This window comes from Sciurus carolinensis, chromosome 11 (assembly GCF_902686445.1).
Source record: "Sciurus carolinensis chromosome 11, mSciCar1.2, whole genome shotgun sequence".
Classification (NCBI taxonomy): domain Eukaryota; kingdom Metazoa; phylum Chordata; class Mammalia; order Rodentia; family Sciuridae; genus Sciurus; species Sciurus carolinensis.
Window position 1 is genome coordinate 59,733,919 of NC_062223.1, and position 23,385 is coordinate 59,757,303.

At 44.8% G+C, this 23,385-nt stretch overlaps 1 protein-coding gene across 1 annotated transcript in view; it reads right to left on the reverse strand.

The window, feature by feature from the left end:
* Positions 1-23,385, reverse strand: part of Otog (otogelin) — a 79,220-nt gene that overhangs the window by 35,632 nt on the left and 20,203 nt on the right. The window contains exons 20-30 of the mRNA XM_047517925.1: positions 22,640-22,832; positions 21,018-21,092; positions 20,731-20,774; positions 19,121-19,274; positions 12,332-12,439; positions 7,863-8,001; positions 4,895-5,029; positions 4,376-4,522; positions 3,962-4,081; positions 2,082-2,198; positions 1,296-1,452 (exon numbers count right to left, since the gene is read on the reverse strand). Coding sequence (XP_047373881.1) covers positions 1,296-1,452; positions 2,082-2,198; positions 3,962-4,081; positions 4,376-4,522; positions 4,895-5,029; positions 7,863-8,001; positions 12,332-12,439; positions 19,121-19,274; positions 20,731-20,774; positions 21,018-21,092; positions 22,640-22,832 — 1,389 coding nt within the window. The remainder of the gene's footprint in view (positions 1-1,295; positions 1,453-2,081; positions 2,199-3,961; positions 4,082-4,375; positions 4,523-4,894; positions 5,030-7,862; positions 8,002-12,331; positions 12,440-19,120; positions 19,275-20,730; positions 20,775-21,017; positions 21,093-22,639; positions 22,833-23,385) is intronic.

Below are 23,385 nucleotides of genomic sequence, written 5' to 3' on the forward strand. Positions count from 1 at the left end.
TGCTTAAGTATTTTATTTGATAGAGAAGTTTAATAAATTTCATTTTCAGACAACCACTGCTCTGAATAAACAGATTTGTGGGATCTCTGATGGGGTCTCTGTAGCTCAGCTGAAAAAAGGCTGTTACATTTATTATCCATTTTGATTCTCACAATAACCCTGGTGAGGCAGGTCTAGTGCTATTTTCCAGATGAGAAAAATGAGTCCCAGAGAGGCGGGTGGCTTGTTTGCTGTCACACAGCATGCATAGGAAGTTCTGGGCCTGGAACCCAAGGCTCCAGACTCCACAAGCAGAGTGGTTAAAAGCACAGGTTTGAAATACAAGCAACAACAGGTGTTGGCAAGGATGTGGGGAGAAAGGTACACTCTTACATTGCTGGTGGGGCTGCAAATTAGTGCAGCCACTCTGGAAAGCAGTGTGGAGACTCCTTAGAAAACTTGGAATGGAACCACCATTTGACCCAGCTATCCCACTCCTTGGCCTATACCCAAAGGACTTAAAATCAGCATATTACAGAGATACAGCCACATCAATGTTCATAGCTGCTCAATTCACAATAGCCAGATTGTGGAACCAACCTAGATGTCCTTCAATTGATGAATGGATAAAGAAACTGTGGTATATATATATATATAATGGAATATTACTCAGCCATGAAGAATGATAAAATTACTGCATTTGCAGGCAAATGGATGAAATTGGAGAATATCATGCTAAGTGAGATAAGCCAATCTCAAAAAACCAAAGGACAAATGATCTTGCTGATAAGTGGATGATGACACATAATGGGGGGTGGGAGGGGTTAGTGTTAGGGTTAGAGTTAGGGTTAGGGAGGGGGGCAAGAATGGAGGAAGGAAGGACTGTATAGAGGGAAAAGAGGGTAGGAGGGGTGGGGGAAGGGAAAAAATAACAGAATGAATCAAACACCATTACCCTATGTAAATTTATGATTACACAAATGGTATGCCTTTACGCCATGTACAAACAGAGACACAACATGTATCCCATTTGTTTACAATAAAAAAAATAGCACAGGTTTGAGACCTGTCTGGGGATGACCCCTGCCTCCACCACTAATCCACGTGACCTTGAGCATGTTCCTTTACCCGTCTCTCTAGGCCACTGCAACACAGGAATGTACAATCCTCTTTCAAAGGGTAGGCGTAAGAACTCAGTGAATAATACCCATGAAGTGGTCAGTACCTGGCACATACTGGGTACCCAATAAACACTGACCAGGGTATTGCTAGATGCTCAACTCTGTACCCTCAGATGATGGGTCTGGAATACTCACGGCAGAGGCGGGGGGTTCGCCAGTCAACAGCCACGCCATGCTGGCAGCACTGGTGGGCATAGGCAGACACACTGGCACAGAAGCACTCACAGTCACCACCCCGGCTGCACCCACATGTGTCCGTCAGGCAGTTTGAATAAAACCAAGTGACATCAACCTGAGGGAGGTCAGAGGACAGATCCTGAATGTCAGACCTGCAATTTTTCGTCTGCTGGCCATGAGCACAAACATGAAAAAGGACCATAGAATAGGTAAGCTGCCCAGTTGGGTCAGGGGTGGGAGGAAGGTAGCCAGCTCAGAAGGAAACAAGAACCACATGGCACATGCAGACACCCACTGGAGCCCTACACTCCGTCCTTCCTTGAGCCCAGTCTGCTGGATCCAAGGGCCAAGGAGTGACTGAACTGACCAGCCAGGCTAGAGACCACCAAGGCCAGTCTGACAGCACTCCTTAAGGCCTTGGAGGGACCATACAGGGCTTCTGTCTCTACAGGGGGCAGAGCAGGCAAGGGGCAGGGCCACAGGCCACTCTGCAGCATAGCTTTCCAGGAAGGAGGAAGAGTCAGACTGAGATGGGCTCGTAGAGGGCACAGAAACTGTTTCCTAGCTGCCTCCCTGGTTGTCTAGGGAAACAGGCAGACTCATCTGAGCAGGCTAAAGGCAGGGGAATGGCAGAGATGGGTTCTAGACTTGAACTGTCTCTTCCAAGGCATGGGGGTATGAGAGCAGAAGGGATCCTGGGAGTGGGAAGGGGTTCAGGAGGGGCTGAGGAAGGGGTTCACTCACCACAGGGTGGCAGGTCTCAAACACCTCGCTGAGCAGGATGCCACACTCCTTCTTGGCAAAAGGTTCTCGGAGAGGATTCAGGACACACGTGTCCCGGGGGTCAAGGGTGTCTGGGCACTGAGGTGCAAAGGCAGGGCTGTTGGCCTCCCCACACCCAAATGCCTGCTGCCTGGTATGGCAGAGAGACTCTAGGGTAGCCGCCAAGACCCCGCTTCCCAGTGTTCCTGTCCTTGTATGATCCCCTCCCCTTGAGAGTAGGAGAGATCTACTACTTGCTTCAAACCAACAGAATATGCCAAAAGGGATGGGATGGACATGGCTATGCATATGATTATGTGATTACGTTACATAAGACCTCAGAGGCTACCCTGCTGGAGTCTCTCCCTTGCCAGTTGTGAGTAAGACAGCAACCATGTTGGGACCCTTCATGGCAGGAAGAGTGCCTGGGCTCTAGGAGCTGAGCATGGTCTCAAGCAACAGCTAGCCAAAAGCTGAAGCTCTCGATCCTGCAGTTGCCAGGATCCACAACCACACGGGCAGGGGAAGAGGCAGCTCCTTCCGCATTCTCCTTCCCCATTCCAGCCTCCAGGGGAGAGTCCAGCCCTGGTCACTGCTTGATTGCAGCCTTATGAGACACTAAGCAGAGAACCAAGCCACATGCCCTGACTCCTGAGCCACAGAAACTGTGTGTTGGTTAGTGCTGCTAGGCCTAATAACATTGTTACCCAGCGGCACATAACTAATACAGGTTTCCCCAATGTCTGCTGACCCTTCTTCCTCAAGCTAATAATTTCACTGAAGTGCCCACCCCCACACCTGGGTATGCCTAAGAGTATAAGCAATAGAGAAATACAGGGCAGTGCTGGGGACAACAACTAAGCTTTGTCACCTGCTTGGCTTCTCTAAAATGGAGATGGGTTAGGGTGCACTTTTCTGAGGTTGTGGAATCAACCTTCTCCCACCTCAGGATTTCACTGATCTCTGAGCCATGCTCAGCTGCTGCCCCTGCCCCATCTATATAGGCCCATCTCCATCTACTCCTCAGCAGGGAATAAAGATCACTCAGCCCAGGAAAGGATAATATGCAATGCTCACATCACCCTCTGCTACTGTACCCATGGCTGACCTAAATAATCACAGTCCTCCTTCCAGCTAAACCTGACACAATTCTTAGATATTTTCAATGTAGCTTCCCAAACAGCCTCTTCTGACTGATCAGTTGTCTTATGAAGTGAAATATATTCACCATCCCTCTTTTGGCCCAGCCCCCTCACTTCAGAGGATCATACATAAGATGGTACTTACTCAAGGTCACCCAGCAAGTGTATGATCCAAGACTAGAAACCAGGTCTCCTGCTCTCAGTGTTTGGCAGGCTTGGGCAGGCAACCCCCAAACCTCAGGAAAACCCCTGCATTTCTGCCCCTGCTAATGTTGTACTCCCTCTCAGAGGCTTTCTCTCTGAAACAACCATCTCTCCAAGCATGCCTATCCTTTGACTGACAGCAAGAGTCCCACCTCCTTTAGGAAACCTCTGATGCCCTCCACCCACATCCATCTCTCCTCTGTACCAGACCTAGTGCCTAGTGCCTCCCTTCCCCACTAGGTGACCATCTCTCCCAGGACAGACACTTTGCCTCTTTTCCAACCACCCCGCTCTTCCACTGGGGCTTGGCCCAGGGCAGGACGGGCAACTGGACTTGTAAGATGAGATACTGTGTGTCCTCAGGTCACAGGACAGAGTTTAGAGCTAGCGATTTGGTCAGAGGCTGAGAGAGTGGAAGAGCTCCACTTGATGTCCCTCTTCCCTGACTGGATACTGGTTCAGTGTAGCCAGTGTCCATTTGAGTGACGGGCACAAGTCAGCCTGGGGAGGCTTTACCTCAACTGCAGCCCAACTGCTGCCAAACTCCTGGGGGTTCGTTAACTCTAGGTTCTCTGGGGTCCTCATCTCATTGATGGTCTTTAGGTCAAAGTTCCCACAGAGGCCTGCCAGCTGGCCCTGAAAGAAGAAAGGACAGCAGGTCAGTTGCAAGCTTGCCAAGGGGGAACCATGGGCAGAGGTCACCATGAGCCCAGAAGTTTGTCATGAACCCAAAAGCAACTACTGGGGCTACAATTTGAAGAGGGCTGGGGCAATATCAGAGAAGATGTGTAGAGTGGGATGGGGGCAGACAGGACAGAGGCATGCTCTTCTTGGCTCCTCAGAGAGGGACAGTTCACCCCAAGGTCATCCCACAGCTTGACTCAGCCCCAAGCAAAAGCAGACGCAGAAATGCTCTGCTCCCGGGACTACCTGCCACTGAGGCCCAGCCTGGACGTGCACTGTGGTTCTCTGGTCCCACAGAAGGGTGATGTGCTCCCGTGGGAAATGTACCAGTGTGAAGAACCCTGCTCGCCACATGTGGACCTCCTGCTTCTCATCCAGGAAGCTTTCAGGACTCTAAGGGGACAGAGGTGGTCAGTCCTGAGGTTCAAGTGCTCCTCAATGCCCAGGTTAGTTGGTCTTGCCTATAGAAACTCTGTGTGTGTGCTGGAGATTGAACCCAGGGACTGGAACACGCTAAGCACATGCTCTACCACCGAGTGAAACCCCTGGCTCCTGGTCCTGGCTATGATCACTGTCCAGTCCCCAGGGCCTTGACAGCTCCTCTGCTTCCCTCGTGCCATGACATGGACCTCTATATTCCTGACCCTGGTCAAGGAATTCAGCCTGAACTGCTGGCTTGGTGGCAGTTCACCCTCACCTTCTTTTTCCTAGGCCTCCTGTAACCCGCACATTATCTACTCAACCCCCACCAGCATCCAGCCTTACAGGATTTCCCGAGTCGTCATCAAAGATGATGAGTGAGTTCCCAACGTTGATGGAAATAAACTTCCTGCAGATGATGCCAGAGCTATAGCAGTTCACATTTTCTATGATCACAGAGAAGCTGAAATCTGATGTGCTCTGGAGAGAAAAAAAATGAATCCAATAAAGTCTGGGAGAGTAGAGTCCTGCTGAGAGCACAGAGGTGGAAATGGTCTTTGAAGTGGTTTTCAACCCACTTCTTTTTATTAGCCGTGAGATTTGGGGCAACTTACTTGAGTTCTTCAAAGCTCAGTTTCATTTTTGGTGTGCTTAATACAATGTTTAGCAGTAGTGACCCTCTCTTTTTTTTTTTTTTAACTTTTTAAAACATCTTTAGTTGTATGTGGGCACAATACCTTTATTTAATTTATTTTTTAATGGGGTGCTGAGAATCGAATCCAGTGCCTCACATATGCTAGGCAAGGGCTCTACCACTGAGCCACAACCCCAACCCAAGGGGGATACATAACTTTTTTATATTAAATTATCAACAGTATAATTGCATATAAATAATTACACATTCATTATATGATATATCCATATGTCCTCAAGTTAAATATAGTTTTTTTTAACTTGTAACCATTTTGAATTTTATTTTACAGCACTTTTATTGAGACATCATGTATACTGACCATGACTGTTTACAAAAGTAATGCTTGGCTTTTGAGACGATTAAAAACATTTAAGTACTAAAATTTTACATCATGATTTGTTTAACTTAAGAAGTGTTATGATGACGAAAACTAAAAGAAAAATTTTCAAATGGATGCAGTTGGAGAATATTAAGCTAAGTGAGATAAGCCATTCTCAAAAAACCAAAGGATGAATGATATCACTGATAAGCAGATGATGACACACATAGGGGGTGGGAAAGGGGCAAGAATGGAAGAAGGAGGGACTCTATAGAGGGATAAGAGGGGTGGGAGGGGTGGGGGGGAGAAAAAAATAACAGAATGAATCAAAAACTATTACCCTAGGTAAATGTATGATTACACAAATGGTATGCCTCTACTTCATGTACAAACAGAGAAACAAGAAGTATCCCATTTGTTTACAATAAAAATGAATTTAAAAAATAAACTGATACCTTGGATAATGTGTATATATTATATATAATTGCATACATATAATATATACACACACATGCACACATTGGATAAAAATATAAAAATAAAGTAAATAAATAAAAAAGAAAAAAAGAAATTTTCAAACAAAAATATAATGATTTTCACAAAAACCTTATACGCCCTCCTTATGTCAACAGAAGGGAGAGAAGAAGAAAAGAGGAAAAAGAAGAGGGGGAAAAAACACACACAAAAAAGAGGACAAGAAAAAATACTCTTTTTTCCCTGTTTGCAAAAAGGAGGAAAAACTGAGGTCTCAGCAAATAATGTACTCAAACAAATCAGTTTATATTATGGCAGCTTGTTTATATAATATTGAATCCCATCCTGCCTTTCATATTGACAGCAGCACCCTGTTGAAACTGCCTCATCATTGACTGAAGTCCTGTCATGCCACCTACATGATGAAATCTTGGATCCATCATTTTGGTCATTTGTTGATTCAATCTTGCCATCTGTGATTGGTTCACATTCTTAGACATGTCACCATCTTTTTTATCATCTGTGCGAAGTTGGTATATTGTTTCAAAGTTTCCTGAACATCTCTTGTTGACATGCCTGATCCTGTGCTATTCTTTGGATTCTCCCTGATTTCTTACTAAAAACCTTGGCACCATCCGCACTGTTCAGTTCTCGATCATTTACACTACCCATTATTGTCATTAATTTCTTAGCTTTGCCATGGACTCCTGTTCATTTCCTTTGCTCATAAAATCTGTTCCTAAACCAGGGATCTTCCCCAAGATCTCACTGAATAGGCCCATTTTTAGGATGATACATAACTTTTTATACAGCAATTCTTCTTCTAAAAATCTAGAGAGTAAAATGCTAGCCTAGAATGCTCAAGGCCCTGAGTTTGATTCCCAGACTGCAAACAAACAAACAAAAGAATCTAGAAATACATCTACACAAGTATGTGTAGCAGCATTTAAACACTGAGAACAACCTATATGCTTATTAATGGGGAATAATAAAATAGAGTACATTCTTTCTGCACAAGTTCCTACCCAGCTATTGAAAAGAAAAGAGTATATACTGCCAATACAAGATAAACCCAAATTATAGTCAAGTGAAAAAAGCAAACTTCAAAATCCTAATCATAGAAACTAAATAAAGTGTGTGCCTACGTATGTGTATGAGTATGTGTGTGCACGCGTGTGTGTGCACGCGTGTGTGTGTGTGTGTGTGATGAAAATGGTCTTGCAGGGTTCACTCCTGTTAGGAATCGTTATTTAGCAGGAGATGGAAACAGAAAAGATGTGAAGGGGAAAATTTATTTTTAATATATTCTATATCATTTTAAATTTTGATTAAAAGCATACAATACTTTTGAAATTAAAAAAATAAAATAAGGTCAATAACCTTTATCTTGTGAAGTTACCAGAATTGGGTGAAAGATCCCAGTGCAATGTCCATCCCATAGGTAAGACTTCTTTCATGGAAGCTTTTATGATTATTATTGCTATTATGAGGAGATGAACAGGTCTTAGCAAAACCAAGATCCCCTGGTGTGTCTGGCACTGTCCACTCTGATGGTGCCCCTCTTCTCCTTCCAGGGGATCCTGCCCTTCACTGTGCCACCCATATCACTCTTCCAAAGACTTTGACACAACTCCTGACACTTCATATTTCTGGTTCAAATCTAACCCTAGCTGCCACAATATAACTGTGTGACTGTCAGCAAGTTCCTTGGCACCCAATTATGTACCAAATTGGAGTCCAGAGGATCAACATGCCTGACAGGTCCTCATCCCAGGCTGCTCTGGGTCCCTGTGGAGCCAGTTGGGCAGGCACATCCAGGAACTCACCTTGACCAGGTGCACTTTGCAGGCCCCCACGAAGTCAAATGGGAGCCCATCAAATGTGCGGTAATGCCGATCTCCATAGGCAGTGCAGGTGGAGGCACAGGGGTACAGAGTGCACTGGAATGAGCCTCGCTGGCACACACTGAAACACACAGAGACCAGCTCGCAGGGCACATGCCACGTCACACTTGAATACCCTTGATGAGCCATTGCTCATTGAATGCACACTGTGTGCCCTTAGGTGAGGGGTCAACAGACATCATTAAACTCCAATTGAAGCCAGGAGGGCAGAATTGTGATGCCCAGTTTATGCAGGAGACACTGGGGTTCGGAGAGGATAAGGACACACAACCAATAAGTAATGGAGCTGAGATTTAACCTAGATCTTTTTGACTCCAAAGTCCATTTTCTCTTTTTCACTCCATTCAATTCATTCATTCATTCAATAAATATTAGGTACCTACCATGAGAGTAGGCACTCTTTTAGGAGTTTGAGATACATCAGTTAATAAAACAGGGGGGAAAAGTGTTCTGCCTTAGAGAAACTTGTATCCTATAGGGGAAAGATATGCATTGACCATCTTTAAAATTAAAAGTGTGAGTAAGTAATGTAATATGTTAGAAGGCAGTGAGTGATATGGGGGAGAGATTGAAGGGAATTTGGAATATTGTGGCAATGGGTTATATTTTTAAGTAGGGTGGTCAGGAGACACGTACAGAGACTCAAGGAGGTGAGAGAGTTAACTATATGGACACCTGGAAGATGAGCATTATGGGAAGATGGTACAGTCTGCAAAGGCCCTGGGGAACTCTCAAGGAATAACATGGCTAGAATGGATGGCATAAGAAAAAAAGAGTAGAAGGGAGGGCCAGATGACACAGGTCCTGGAAGGCTGTAAGAATGTTAGTTTTTGCTAGCAATGAGAGAAGACATAGCTGGAGGAATGAACTGTGGGAATGACATGATCTGACTTGTGTTCTGCTTTGGCTGCTACACAGAGTCTAAGCTGAAGGGGGTTGAAGAAAAGCAGAAAAACCAGTTGGGAGGTTACTGCAGCAAATAAAAGAAGAGATGATGGCAACTTGGAACAGGGTAACAGCAGTGAAAGGAGGAAAACATAGTCAGATTTTGGGAATATTTTGAATGAAGAAGCAAAAGGTTGGATATGGAAAGTGAGAGAGAAGACTCAAGGATTACCCCAGGTTTTCTGGCCTGAGCAACTCCAAGAATAATGTTTTCCTTAACCTGGATGGGGAAGGCATAGGGAGTAGCAGGTTTGAGGGGAAAGATAAGGTAATCAGTTTCAGACCTGCTGAGTTTAAGGTGTCCATTAGCCATACACGTGGTGATGTCAACTAGGTAGTGAGTGTCTGTCAGGAGTTCAAAAGAGAGGTGTGCACTGCAGGTCAAAATCTAGGAGTCTTTTGCATATGGATGAACCTTATAGTTATAAGAACAGATGAGTTTACCAAGGGAGCAAGTATAAATACAGGAGAGAAGAGGTTCCTTGGAATGCCCCAATCTAAAGTGATCAGAGAAGAACCAACAAAGGAAGCTGAGAAGGAGAAGTAGGAAAGGTAGCAGGAAAGCCAAGGGGTCATGGTGCTCCAGAAGCCACATGAATAAAGGCATCAAGGCAAAGAAGTGATCTGCAGGTAGTCAATGTGTCAAATGTCACCAACAGGTCTTAGAAGGTGAGGGCTGAAAAATAAACACTGCATACAGCAACATGGAGGTTCCTGGTGACTTTGGTAGGAACCATTTCAATGGAACATTGGGGAAAATACCTGATTAAAATGAGCTTAAGGGAAACTGGGTGAAGAAGAATTTGGAACAGCAAATATAGATAACTTTTACTGAAACTTTCACAATAAAAGGTGACCAGAGAAATGGAACAGTTGCTAGGAGATTGACAGTTTATCAAACTGCCTATTTTTATGCAATGGGAATGATCCGATGGAGAACGAACCTGATTAAATGACAGAGAAAGGGGAGAGTTGCTGTAGCAACACCCTTGAATGGGTGAAAGGGGCTGGAGTTTAGAGTACAAGTGACAGGATTGGTTTTAGATAGGCATATAGACAGTGGTAAGGATAGAAAGGGAGAAGACATGGGTACAGAGTCTGAAAAGTTTGTTTTCTCAGTGAAAGGGAGAGGTGGAAGGGTCTATGGATTAGAATTCCCTGTGGGTTAAAGACTGAGAGAATCAGGGCACTGGGGAGAGTGGAGTGAAGGACAACAAGTGAGAAAAGATATATGAAACTGGGATATGAGCTGGTTGAATTATTGGGAATGATGAGACCTACGAAATGACCATTTACTTCTCTAGGGTAAAGAAAGATCATTGGAAGATAGAAGATAAGGAAACTAAGATGCCAGGAGCTAACTGGCAAGATTTCAAATGAATATTGAAATCTCTAAAAACTAGGGCAGGAGTAGAGTTGGATAGAGAATCTGAAGCTAAAATCTTCAGGAGTAAAGGTGCATGACCTGGTGATCCATGTGTGACAACAATATCTAGGGGAAGGCTCTCTCACTCACATACTGTAGACATACACTCTCATTCAAGAACATATCTTTCAACGCCTGTGTATGCAATCACACCCCTACGTGAACTACAACTTGGTGATCCAAGCACTTAGCTATCCATCACCACTGTGGCTGACTTCAAGCTGCCAACATGATGTAACTGAACAGAGTTGGGAAGAGATGGGCAGCTAGGCCCCATTTTAAAGAGAAGATCCCATCAAATGCTCAATCCATATCAGCCCGGACACACCTCCAGCACCCACCTCCCCACTGGAGAGAAGCTGGAGTCAGGTCACAGTGCCATGCTTTTCAAGAGGGAATATTGAGAAGGTATGGACTGGGCTAGGAGGGTAGAATTTTTAAAAGTGAGTTAAGTAATAATTACCTATATATCTCTTAGTCCTCTAAGAGAGAAAAGAGACTTACCCTATAGCCAGTCTCTCCTGGGAAGATAGAAGCCTTCTCAGGTCAGGGTTTCAACTCCTAAAATAATTCCAGCAGTTCCTTGGAGCTGGGTCCAGACTCTCCCAATACCTCTTGCCTTGGATCTGATTTCCCAAGGCTCACCAAAGAGGATTCAATAGAGTTTAGCTATCACCTGGCTGTGGGCAGGAGTGCTGGAATGGGGGATGGAATTCAGTGGAGTGGCAGAGCACTCTTGGAAAAGTCCAGACTAGCCAGTCCTACTCTCTCTCCACATGCACCTGACACTCCTAGTTACCTCCAGCCCACCACAGTCATGAAATCCTACATATACTTGGGCACATCTGCATAGAGCTGCATGTCCTGACATTATTTCCAGGACTTCTGGGGTCAGAAAGCCAGTACTCCAACCCTATAGATACACCTTGAAGTATCTGGGGAAATAACCTTGGAGTAGATGGTCTTGACTGTGATCCTGCTGCTAACATGGAAAGAATGACATCTGTGCCCATCATATGGACCAAAGAAACAGAACAGTTCTGACCCCAGCATGGGACAGGAACTGGGGTCTTGCTCTAGCCATTTGGATGGATCTCCAAGATAGAACCTCTGTGAGATTCTCTGCTGGGTTCCTGGGCCCCAGTGTAGGGACTTCCTGTTCACATCAGGCCACCCCTGGCTGGTTCTTAACACTGGAGTAGTGACTGAGTTTGCTCTCCAACTTCAGGATACCAGTTTACTATTTCTCAGTCCTTCCCCTTGCACTCTCTACCTACCACCATATTCCTTGCTGCCTGACCCAGCACAGGCTCTACAGAACTAGCCCCAAGTCTGTTTCCAAAGCGTCCAACTCAGGTGCATACACTCTCACGTATGTGTACTTATATTACTGAACATACAGTATAAAAATATACTCACATATGCACTCACTCACTTTTTATTTATGGGCATGCATATATTCATAGGCAAAATACAAATCCACATGTACACATAATTCACTCACATGTGAATATAAATATGTATATCCAATGCACACACATACTCAAGTACTTTGCACTTGCATTTCCGTACATACTAAATGGATGCATAAGCATACAAATATATATAAACACACCTATATACATACACGAATTCCTACTTATAGGTATTCATGAACATACTCAGACTTATGAATGCCTGCCATTTCATATATATGCATGTCCACCTAAGCAGTCTGCGCATTTGGATTTGTGCCCACATTTACATACTCATATAAGCTGCAAAAACATACTTATGGTTAAAAATATGCAAGTATGCACATTTATATACATGTCTGAACAAACTGACATTCATGCAAATAGTCACGAAAATATTACAAAATATAATTTTATATATGTGCACCTGTGTATGTACATAACCCCTACACACAACATGAATATGAACATGGTGGAAAAGAAATGCTAGACTATCTTATGATAATACATCCCATAATCATGCACTTCCCAGCAAAAAGCAAACCCTGTTCAGGGTCCTCACTTACCAGGTGTGGCAGGGTGACATCACCTGGTCCCCAGGGAAATACTCCTTCCCCTTCCAAGTGCACGGGCATTCTTCTGGTGGGAAACATGCATCCCCATGTCTGAGCAGGCTGTAGGGACACAGCAAGCAAGTGGTCAGGAGAGCACTCTTCCTTGATCTATCATCTATGCAAAACCATGCATCACATGGATGTCTTGGAGTGGATCTCAGTCTTTCCCCTAAAAGAGACTGACCATGTACCCACTGTTTATCCTGCTGCTACCCAAGGAGGCTCAGATGCACCTTGGTAAAGAAACCAGAGACAGACTAGGCCCAGTTTGAAAGATTCTGCCATCCTTTGGCAAGTAAGGCTCAGCTTACCAGTCAAGGCCTCCCTGGTCGGGCAGATGTCAGTTGCTCCTTAGATACTAGCTATAAACTAATGAAAAGACCACGGACATGGGAATGACACTCCAACCCAAGTTTTTCATGGGGATATCAGATCACAGACCCAAAGTCATAGTGCTACCACCTTCTAATTTGGTTTCCATGAAATCTGACCCATTCTTAGGCAGGAGCCAGGGACATCTCAGGGAATTTATTGAAGTTCTCAGGTATGGCTCTAACCATGTCCTGGTACCATCAGGATACAGTCTGGGGCAGGGATAAGAAAACAAGTTTTGACAAAAAGCAATTTTTATTTCAAATTCAGGATCTGCTTAGGACAAGTTATTTAAACTTCCTATTTTACTTTTCAAAGGAATATAAGTTCATGGTTTTAAAAGGCAAAGAGAAAGAGCACTACAGGTATTATACTGAAAAGCATCTCTTGCTGATTCCTTCCCATATCCAGATTTTCCTCCTGGAGGCACTTTCTGGACTATAGTGCATGATAACAAAACTCAGGCAGTGCACAATGTGTCACTGAGGAGAAGAGACAGAAACTTGCGTACAGGGTTCGTGAGGTAGCTAGAATATAAAACAGGAGATATAAAACAGGAGGGATCTTCTCAGAGAAGGAACTCCAGAATTCTATTTAAGTTACCTTAAGTCTTTGACCAAATACTAAATTGCTCATGAGCAAGGAAAGATTCCTCAGGGGTTGGCAAGAAATGGTTATTGAGAAAGTGTGAGATTAATAGAAATTTCTGATACAGTGCAGTACTGGGACGCATCAGGATTATGACCAGCTAGGATAGAAAGACCTATCTTAACACTCCAGGCCTGGGAATAGAGCTACTATAGACAAACTAACAGATTCAAACACAAGTCTTGAAGAGATCATGCTAACAAACCAGTAAATTAACTGCCTACAATATCAAAACTCAATATTCAATAAACAAAGTCAACAAATATAGCATATGACAATGTAAAATTCGTAATGTCCAGCATCCAGTACAAATTTTCTAAATATGAGAAGAAGTGGGGAAATGTAACCCATAACTAGGAGAAACTAGGAGAAAAATCAGTCAATAGTTAAAACAGATCCCAAAATGATATACTTGATATAATCAGCAGATAAGGACTTTATGTTACTATAAATATGTTTAAGCACTAAAAAGAGGCAAACATAGTGAGTGAACAGTAGGAGAATCTCAGGAGAGATGTAAAAACTATTTTTAAAAAGAGGAAATTCTGAAAATTTTAATATAGTTAATAAAAATTCTGCTGAAAGGGCAAAACAACAGACTAAATACTTCAGAAGTGAAGCTAAGTAGCCTTGAAGATGGACAAAAGAAATGGTTCAATCTGAAGAAGAAAGTCTAGTGGGAAAAAATGCAGTTTCAATGACTTATGAGACAATATCAGGTATTCTAATGTGATCCCAGGGGAAATAATGGGAGCTAAAACATTATCAATTTTTATGACACTCAGTGAACTCTAAACAGAATAAATGCAATTACAAAATATGCAGGCATGTGACAGTCAAACAGCTAACAGTGATAATGAGAGAATGTTTAAAAAGTCAAGACATATTACAAAGCAAAGGAATAATGATAAAAATTAAATTAGTGAAAAGAGTTAAATCTAGAATTCTTCATATTATAGAAAAGATCAATAAAATTTGACAACCTCCTTGCAGAATGAATATTAAAGAGAGAGAAAGAAATAGAGAGAGAGAGGGAGAGAAAGAGAGAGAGTGAGAGAGAGAGAGAGAGAGAAAGGAAGAAGAAGGAGGAGGAGGAGAAGGAGGAAGAGGAGGAGGAGAGGAAAAGGAGGAGGGGGAGGAAGAAAAGAGAAAAGAAGGGAAGAAAGAAGAGAGGAGAGAGGAGAAAGAGAGAAACCTCAAATTAATATCAATAACCAAAAGGAAACATCACTACAGATCCTACACATATTAAAAAGAAAATTAGGGAAGAGTATGTACAATGTTAAGTCAATAAATGTAACAACTTAGGTGGGATGGACAAATTCCTTAAAAGACACATCATGAAAATTTAGTCAAGAAGCAACCTGAAAAGCCCAATATTTATTGAACAAATTAAATTTGAAGTTAACAACATCTCAAGACTGGTAAATTTTATCAAGCACTTAAGGAAAAGACAATACCAATTCTAAACAAACTCTTCCAAAAATTAAAAATAAGATAATATTTTCCAACTCATTCTGTAAGGCCAACATTACTCTGATACCAAAATCAGACAAAAACATTCCAAGTGAAGAAAACCACAGAACAGTATCTCCCCATGAGTACAGAATATTAAACAAACTGAGGTCTATCCTGGGAATAAAGATTGGTTTACTATTCAAAAATCAACTGATGCAATTTGCCACAGGAACAAAATAAAGAGGAAATGTCATATCATATTTTAATAAATAAAACCAATCAACAAAATTCAGTACTCATTTATTATAAAAATGTTCAGCATAATAGAAATGAATCTACTAAAGGGCATGTATCAAAAAAACTATGACTGATATTATCAGTAATGGTAAAAGAATGATTGCTTTACCCTAAGATAAAGAGGAAGGAAATAATTTTTACTCATATTAATTCTATTCAAAAGTATGCTACAGGTTCTATTCGGTATAACCAGACAAGTTAAAAAAAAATACAAAGTGTAAAGATTAGAAATGAAGAAGAGAAATCATTTTCATTCACAGATGATATGATCATGTATTGAAATTCAGGAATCTATGAAAAGGCAACTAGAACTAAATAAATGAATTTAGCAAGACTGTGAATACAAAGATAGTATACAAAAGGAAGCTGTATATATTCCAACAATGAACAAAATTAATGAAATTAATAAAAATATTTATAATATCAACAAAAACATAAAATACCTGTGAATAAATTCAATGACAAACATGCAAAACCTTTATGTGAAAACAATAAAACACTGCTGAGAGAAATGAAAAAAGACCCAATCAATGAGGAGATAATATCACACTTGTGGATTGTACAACTCACTGGTATTAAAACATACTTTCTTCCCAAAACAATCTATAGATTGAACATAGTCTCAATCAAAGTCCCACAGACTTTTTGAGGGGTAGCAGTAGAAATGGACAAAGTGATTCTAAATTTACACAGAAATGCAAAGATCTAGAAGTGCCAAACAACTTCTGAAAAGAACTAAGTTAGAGGACTACTACTTACAGATTTCAAGACTTGCTCTAGAGTGTTAGAAAACCAGACCCTGCTATAATGACCTAAAGAAACTCCATACTAATTAAGTGGGACCCACTGTTGTGTTGGGAAGACCCCAAATGTTAGTTTTTGTAGTTTTGTTTCTTGGTTTTTGTTCTTGGCACAACCAAGTTTCAGAAGAAATCTCTCCCATCTCTAGTTGGAAGGCAAAGTCTGCCTGCAGCTATCCTGGGAACCAAGCTGGGAAGAAGGCTGGGATCCCGAATGGCTTTCACTTTGCCTGTTTCCACTCTCCATCACCCCTATCTTGGTGCCTCTGTGATCAAAAATCTCTGATTTTGTGTCTCTAGAATGTGTGTGTGTGTGTGTGTGCTGGGGATTGAACCCAGGGCTTCACACACACTAGGCAAGTGCTCCACCACTGAACTACCTCCCAGCTCTTCTCCAGAAATTCCTACCACCTTTCTCCTGCTGAATGGGGCTTGTACAGTGGATGCTGGAGGGGACTTGAAGGTTTCACTGATCCTTATCAGACTTGCAACTCATCCTCGCATCTTCCTCCTACCACCCCTTTCTGAGATGCTTGCAGCAGAGTTTCTGAAGTTCTTAACACAGTCTAGGTCATTTCTCCTTGGCCATTCCCCAGGAAAGCATCAGCTGTGAACTTCTGTTCCGCAAGGTCAGTCTCTGCACGTCCACCCTCGCTCCTCCTTCAAAATCTATTGCCCGATCTTGTGCTACTGTCATCCCTACTCCTTTCTCTTTGTTCCTGGGATTTATACCTTTTTTTAATCCATTACCAACATTTCATTGTGGTTTTGAGAGGAAGCAGAAAAACAGCACTATATTTTACACGAAGCCACTTAACCTTTCTAAGCCTCTTTTTTGTCATTCATAAAACGTGAATGATGACACCTTTCTCCCAAGGTCATTTTGAGAATTTAATTATAGACCTGGGCACGCTGCCCAGCACCAAGTAAACACACAATAAATATTGGTTTCTTCCCCCTCTTTTCCTCATAATTGCATCAGCCACCAGCAACAAGGCTGGCTTATATCACCTCCCACCATCACCCACAGGCCCTTTCCCCAGGGGCTTGATGGCCACCCACTTTATACTGCTCCCTCCTTGTCCTTAGCGGACCTGTCTGCATCCCTGAGCACCTATGTGCCCACCACAGGGAAGCATATGAGTGACTCAAGGCTGTAGCCTCTATCCTCAAGTTGCCCTTAACTTGTAGAGTGAGTGTCCTCTCATTTTTTAGAGGATCATGTCATTCATGGGGGAATTTACAAATGCATGGAACCCAGATGAGGAAAGACAAAGCTATTTATTCACAGAAAGCATTTATTCTGTGTCATTTTTTCAGAAGAGGGGATGGAGACTCATTAGGGCGCCTAACTAATCATTCAATAAGTGGCAAAGCCAGGATTCAAACTTGACTTCAGAGTCTGCTCACAACCACATACTTCACTGCTTGGGGGACCTGAGGGCTTTGGTAAAGTACCCAAGATACAAAGAAACGTGGAGCAGCACAGACAGCTCAGACCTCAGACCCCTGCAGTGGCTCCAATGTCCTTTGGAGCAATGCACAGCATCCAAAGATTTTTAGCTGCACTATGAAGAGAGAACAGTAACCAGATGGCCCAGAGGAGACCTGTGGGCTCAGAGGGGTGGTGAGGATCATAGTGGGACATCTTTGGGAGCTCTATCCTGGCAATAGGGCATTCCAGGAGAGTGGGAAATGCCTGCCCTTCCCATATTAATGAGATTGTAATAATCCCCCTCTGGTGAGCCCCTGTGGAATGTGTGTCACTTCCTTACAGGGCAACTGACACAGCTCTCAATGAAATCACTGGCAGAACCAAACCCAGAGCTCTAGTCCAGTGTTTCTTCCCTTGTGCCTCTGAGGCCTGTGACCAAGGTGGGCAGAGTGTTACCCAAGTTCTTGAAACCAGAGTCCTACCTTTTCATGACCTCAATCACAGCTATTCCTGAACTTACGCACAAAAAAAAAAAAAAAAAAAAAGAAAAGAAAAGAAAAGAAACAGTGCCCCAAAGGGCCTTCTGTGACAGAGACACTCCTCACAAGGTCTGGGACCTACATGGCAATGGGTGGCCTAGGATTCTGTGCAGGCTCTCTTGTGGAAGCTCTGATCTGGGAAAAGGCAGAATCATGACCCACATTGTGACCTCTGTGTAGGTGACCTAATCCTGGACCTCACAGAGCTAGTATGCTCTCAGCAAGAGGTAGGGTTTGGAATAAGGAGACTTGGGTTTAAGTCACGGTTCCTTGGGCAGACCACTTCCCCTACACCCTGCCCCTGCCTCAGTTTCTTCATCTGCAAAATGAGAGCAAACATTCTCTCCTCTTTTCTCCTCTGGTTGCTCTGATATTGAAGGAGGTAGCACCAAAGTATTCTTAACAAACAGTAAAATTCCAGCTGGCCATCCCCTCCCCTTCCCAGACTAGAAGCCCTGATCCTTATCTCATTTTCCTTGGCTGCCAGTTCTGGTCAGATCTCCCAGCTGACCACCAACCTCTTCATTGGCTGAAGGGCACAGCCCAGTGCTGACAAGTCATGGGATGCCTAGTGTTCTCTTTGGCCCAGCCCCAGGAATGAGCACTGGCAGAGCTGGGTGCTGGGCCCCAGTGTACAGAGCACCCAGAAGGTACACCCTCACAGCTCAACTCCTGCAACTCTTACAGACTTTGATGGCAGCATTTCAGGGACCGAGGAGGGAAACTTCATTGGGTGGGGCCTTTCTCTTCAAGGATTCCAGGGGAACCAGCCCTCCACCTGAGTATTCTGCTGAGAACTGTGCAGAGAAAGAGGTTGAGGGCAGAAACATGAGTTTTCTCATGCATGGTTTTCAACCTATTGGGTCTCTAAGGCATGCCAGACGCCCAACTCAGAGCTTCCACTTTGGTCTCACCTGTTAAGGTGGTAGGCATTATTATTATTATTCCCATTTTACAGATGAAATACAGCCTCAGAGGCTAGGCACCTTCCTCACTCAAGGTTAAGAAGCAGAGTTGGGCAGAACCCATCCCAGGTTGGATCCCCAAGCTCCTCTTCTTCCCAGCCCATTGATATCATAGTTGCCCTGGGCTAGTTCTTCCCTTCCCGCCACCCCACCCCACCCTGCACACCCATGGTCCCTGGCTCTGCCGGTTTTCAGGCAGGAGAGACCTTGGCAACAGGAATCCCTACCCGTGGGGACAGGCACACCCCGACAGGCAGGGACTATGGGCTGGCATGCTCAGATTCAGTAGCTGCTGCTCACACGTCCTCTCTCTGCTCAGCTCGGAGTCTGTGTGCAGGTCACTGCAGTTCACGAAGACCTGTCCTGCTGGGCAGGCTGCAGCTGAAAGATAGGAGGTGGGTGCTGCAGCTCTCAGGCTTGGAAGCAGGGCAACTGCTTCAGGATGACCCTGGAGCCCTGGGGCCTGCACCTGGAGGAGGCTGCTTCTGGGGCAATACTTGAGTTTCCACATACACACCATGGAGGAGGGAGGGATGTGAGCTATTATACTATAAGACAACCACCACCAGGACCCGTGACTGAACAAGTACTCCTTACCAGGTGCTGTTCCAGGTCTCCCTATGCATTATCTTATTTAACCTGCAACTGCTTTGCAAGGTATTATCAACCCCCTTTTCCCATATAAGGGAGTGAAGTTATTCTGTTTTCAAAAGGCATCACAAAATGAAAGAAAAGTGTTTCAGAGGAATCAGGAGAGGGGCCAGAAAGAAGACAGCCAAGCTGCATGGTGGGGTGGCCAGAGGACTAAACAACAGAAAGAGTCAACTTCCTGTCATTTCTGTTTCTGTGACATAAACTCATTCTCTCTGCCTAAGCCTTCAGTAAAATCTGCCATACACATTTGCACTTTGATTTTTTTGTTCTGTTTTTTACAGTATTGGGGACTGAACCCAGGGCTTGACACATGCTAGGAAAGTACTCTGTCACTGAGCTACACTCCCAGGTCCACGCCTACACTTTGTATGAGTGATCTTTTTTAGGGAAATCAATAAAAGGCCACTGAGTTCTATGCTCAGACTGGGATGAAGCTGGAAAAAAGGAATAGCCATGTGCCAAAGAGGCAGAAATCTGAAGCTAGAAACAGTCAAAACAATATCATTTTCAGGAAATACATAAAACATGGGAAGAATGTAGGAATCTGGATTATCTACAAAAGAAGAAATGAAGGCTCAGGGAGGTGAAGTGAGTTGCCTAGAGTTGCACAGCTAGTGAGTTCTGGTCAGGATTTGAACCCAGGTTGTCTAAACCTAGAGGCCCAGTTCTTAACCGCCAGCCATATTCTCCATTCTCCTCTTTGCTAACTTTATCCTTAGTGGGTTCCTCCACCCCAAGTGGCTCTCCCTAAGTGCTCCAGCCCCCATGCCATACCTCACCTCTAAGCCCTTCACAGGTTGACCCACCAATGTTCTATCCACCCCAATCTCTGTTGCCTGGGAGAGTCTCAAAGGCCTAGCATGTCCTCCCCATCGGTGACCCAAGGTTCAGTGCTGAGGTGGCAAAGCCAGCCTAATAGATATTTGACAACTCAGACCAAGAAAATCCAGGATCTAAGGAAGGTTGAGAAACTGTCCTGAAATGCCAGAAGGTTTAGGGTGACGCTGAGGCTGGGACAGGGTTTCAGGATGCCAAGAGGGCAAAGAATGCAGAAGTCTAGTGTAGGGCAAAGCTGAGATGGGCTCCCCGTCCCTGTCAGCACTCCAGCTCCCCAGCCACCTCCCCACACCCGACTCCCAAGGGGAGCCCCAAGGAGAGTTCGCATCCTTCCAGTCACCCTTACCTGGGGCTCTGCTATCACAGATCATGACTCCATCTTTGCAGTGGCTACAGAGAAAGAAGGGGGGTGCTGGGGTTAGCCAAGCTGGTCACTGCAGGACCCACACACCCCATATTACTGCACTCAGATCGCTGCAGGGATCAGACAGACATCCCCACTCACTGTCCCCCCGTCCCTGCACAGAGGGGGAGGGTGGGTGCACTTTAAGGAAAGCTCCATTCAGTTGCATTGTCTTGTCAGCAGCTTCAGTTTAAAGAAAGGACAATAAGGCTGCTACCCGGAGAGCTCACCAGTGACCCAGGGATGGGATGTCGTTGTTCCCAGGAGGATAGTCCATGCCTTGAAAGTGGCAGGAACACTGGTTCCTATAAAAACCAAGAAGAGGGAAAGGAAAGCAGACTCACTAGCTGGAGCAGGGACTTCCGAGGACAGAAGGCCCACTCTCAGACAGTCAGGGACATGAGGACACAGAAAGAAGTAATGATATCCACTGTGACATGTGTCACACTTCCAGGGAGTGAGAACGCCAGCCTGGCACCAGGAACAGAGGTCAGGGTTGGATGACAGATTCAGTCCATCCAGCAAGTTTAGATAAGATAAGTTTAGATCCCATTGGTTTCTGTCCATTCCCACAGCCAGCCTCACCTGAACTGAGGAAGTGAGAAGTGATAGGAGCAGAGTCCCTGTTCCCAGAGCCCATGCCATGCCAGGTGGGCAGATACTGCACAGGGTTGCATCCTGCTGTAGCTCTTCTGATCAGTTGCACCCAGCATCTGTTCTGACCAGTCAGTGCCATACTGATGCTTGACTGGGGACACTGAACCAGACCTTCCACATATATTATGTTATTGACTCCTCACAGGGATCCTGGGAGGTAGGAATTCTTATGCTATCTTGGCTCTTCTTTGACTTATCTGAGGGTAAAGGCTGTGTATCTTCATCACACAACCCCAGAGAACCTGCCAATTTGGCTCACGCAGGTCAGGGTTGGAAGGGACACTTGGAAGGGATGCCTGAACTCATCCAACACCAGTGCCTCTCAACTACTTTCTCCCTATATAACCTATAGAGACTACCTTTGTGGGCAACACTCGAGATCAAGGGAGGAGGGTGGGGCACACATACAGACCTCAAGGGAGGATTCTGTAGCTTGAAACCTGGAGTTATTCCTATTTCTCCCCCTGCAGAGGCCTCTTTGCAGCTCCCACCACTGGAATTCATTATTATACCATTTTATAGATGGAGAAGCAGAGGCTGTGGGGCACCAAGGGCCCTGACCATTGCCCCAGGATTATGTGGAGTCACCTCCTGTCGCTCTCCCCTTCCTCTGCCCTCCACCTGCACTGGGAATCCTCCTTGAGCTGAGCTCAGGCATCCACTCCCCTGATGCCTCTCTCTTCCCTCAGGTCTCCGCTCGGACCTCAACACAGCAGAGGGGACTTCCCCCCACACTCACCCCATGTAGGTGGCAGTATGGGACTCCTTGCCCTTACTCTGTAGGACCTTTTACCACTGGGCTGTTGATTAGGTCTCACCACCCTGGAGTGTGAGCTGCATGAGGGCAAGACTATTTTGTTCATTACCGAATTTCCAGAGCCTAGAATTGTGTGGAACATACTAGGATGTAAACAAATACTTGTGGAAGAAGAGAGGAGGTGAGGGAGTCCTCTTGGTTCCATGAGTTGTTCTGCTCTGTGGGAACACCAGCAGGAGTAGCCTGAAGAGCCAGAGCCGAGGAGACCAAGAGGGAGATTCAGAGGAGAAAGCCCCTACCACCTCACCCACCAAGGTCTGGCTTGCACATGAGATAAGGGAGGGACAGGAGAAGTCCAATCAGTCTCCCCAAGTTTAGAGGCCCTGGAGACCCCATCATATCTCTGACGTGACTCAGAGGTCAAGCTGGCCCACTCACCTGGGGACACAGAGGTCAGCTTGGGCATCTAGATAGGTGTCTGGTGGACAGGTGCAGCCCTCCACACACTCATCCCTGCTGAAGTCACTTCCACCATCAACTGCACAGGCTTCAGGGCTGGCCAGGTCCTGACAGGTTTGCCCACACAGGGTCACACAGGGGCTGTACTCCTTGGTGGCCTCACAGGACAATGCTGCAGTAGGAAGGAGAACCGTGCTTTCACTCTCTCATCCCTGTAACTATGTAGTGTGGTGGGTTGTCATCTGATGAGAAGAACTGAGACCCAGAGATGTTTAGACACTTGCCCAAGGTCACAAGCAGATCAAGGTCAGGGTTGGGATTTCAACCTAGGTCTGACTCCAGAGTCACTGCCTCTCTAGTAAAGTAGCAGGTGGGCCTTGTCTATCACTGGCATTTCCTTTTCCCTTCAGGGCATTGCTCTTAGGTTGGGAGAAGAGTGGAAGTCACCAATCCTGATGGCCCAGAACCCAGCCCATGGCTCTCATGGGTGTGTGCATTCTTCCACTCTCTCACTTCCAAAGCTGTGAAGATGGACTGGTTCCCTCTAGCAGATTCTCAGGTCCTTTGTTCCAAGACGCAGGGCCACTGTCTTCTCATCTGGCTACCATCCCACTCCCCAGGAGCCTTCCCCAGTGTCAGGGCCAGCAGACCTACTGAGACTGTCAAGTTCAGTTGTTCTCAATCCCAGCTGCACATCAAAGCCACATGGAAGCTCTTTTAAAATG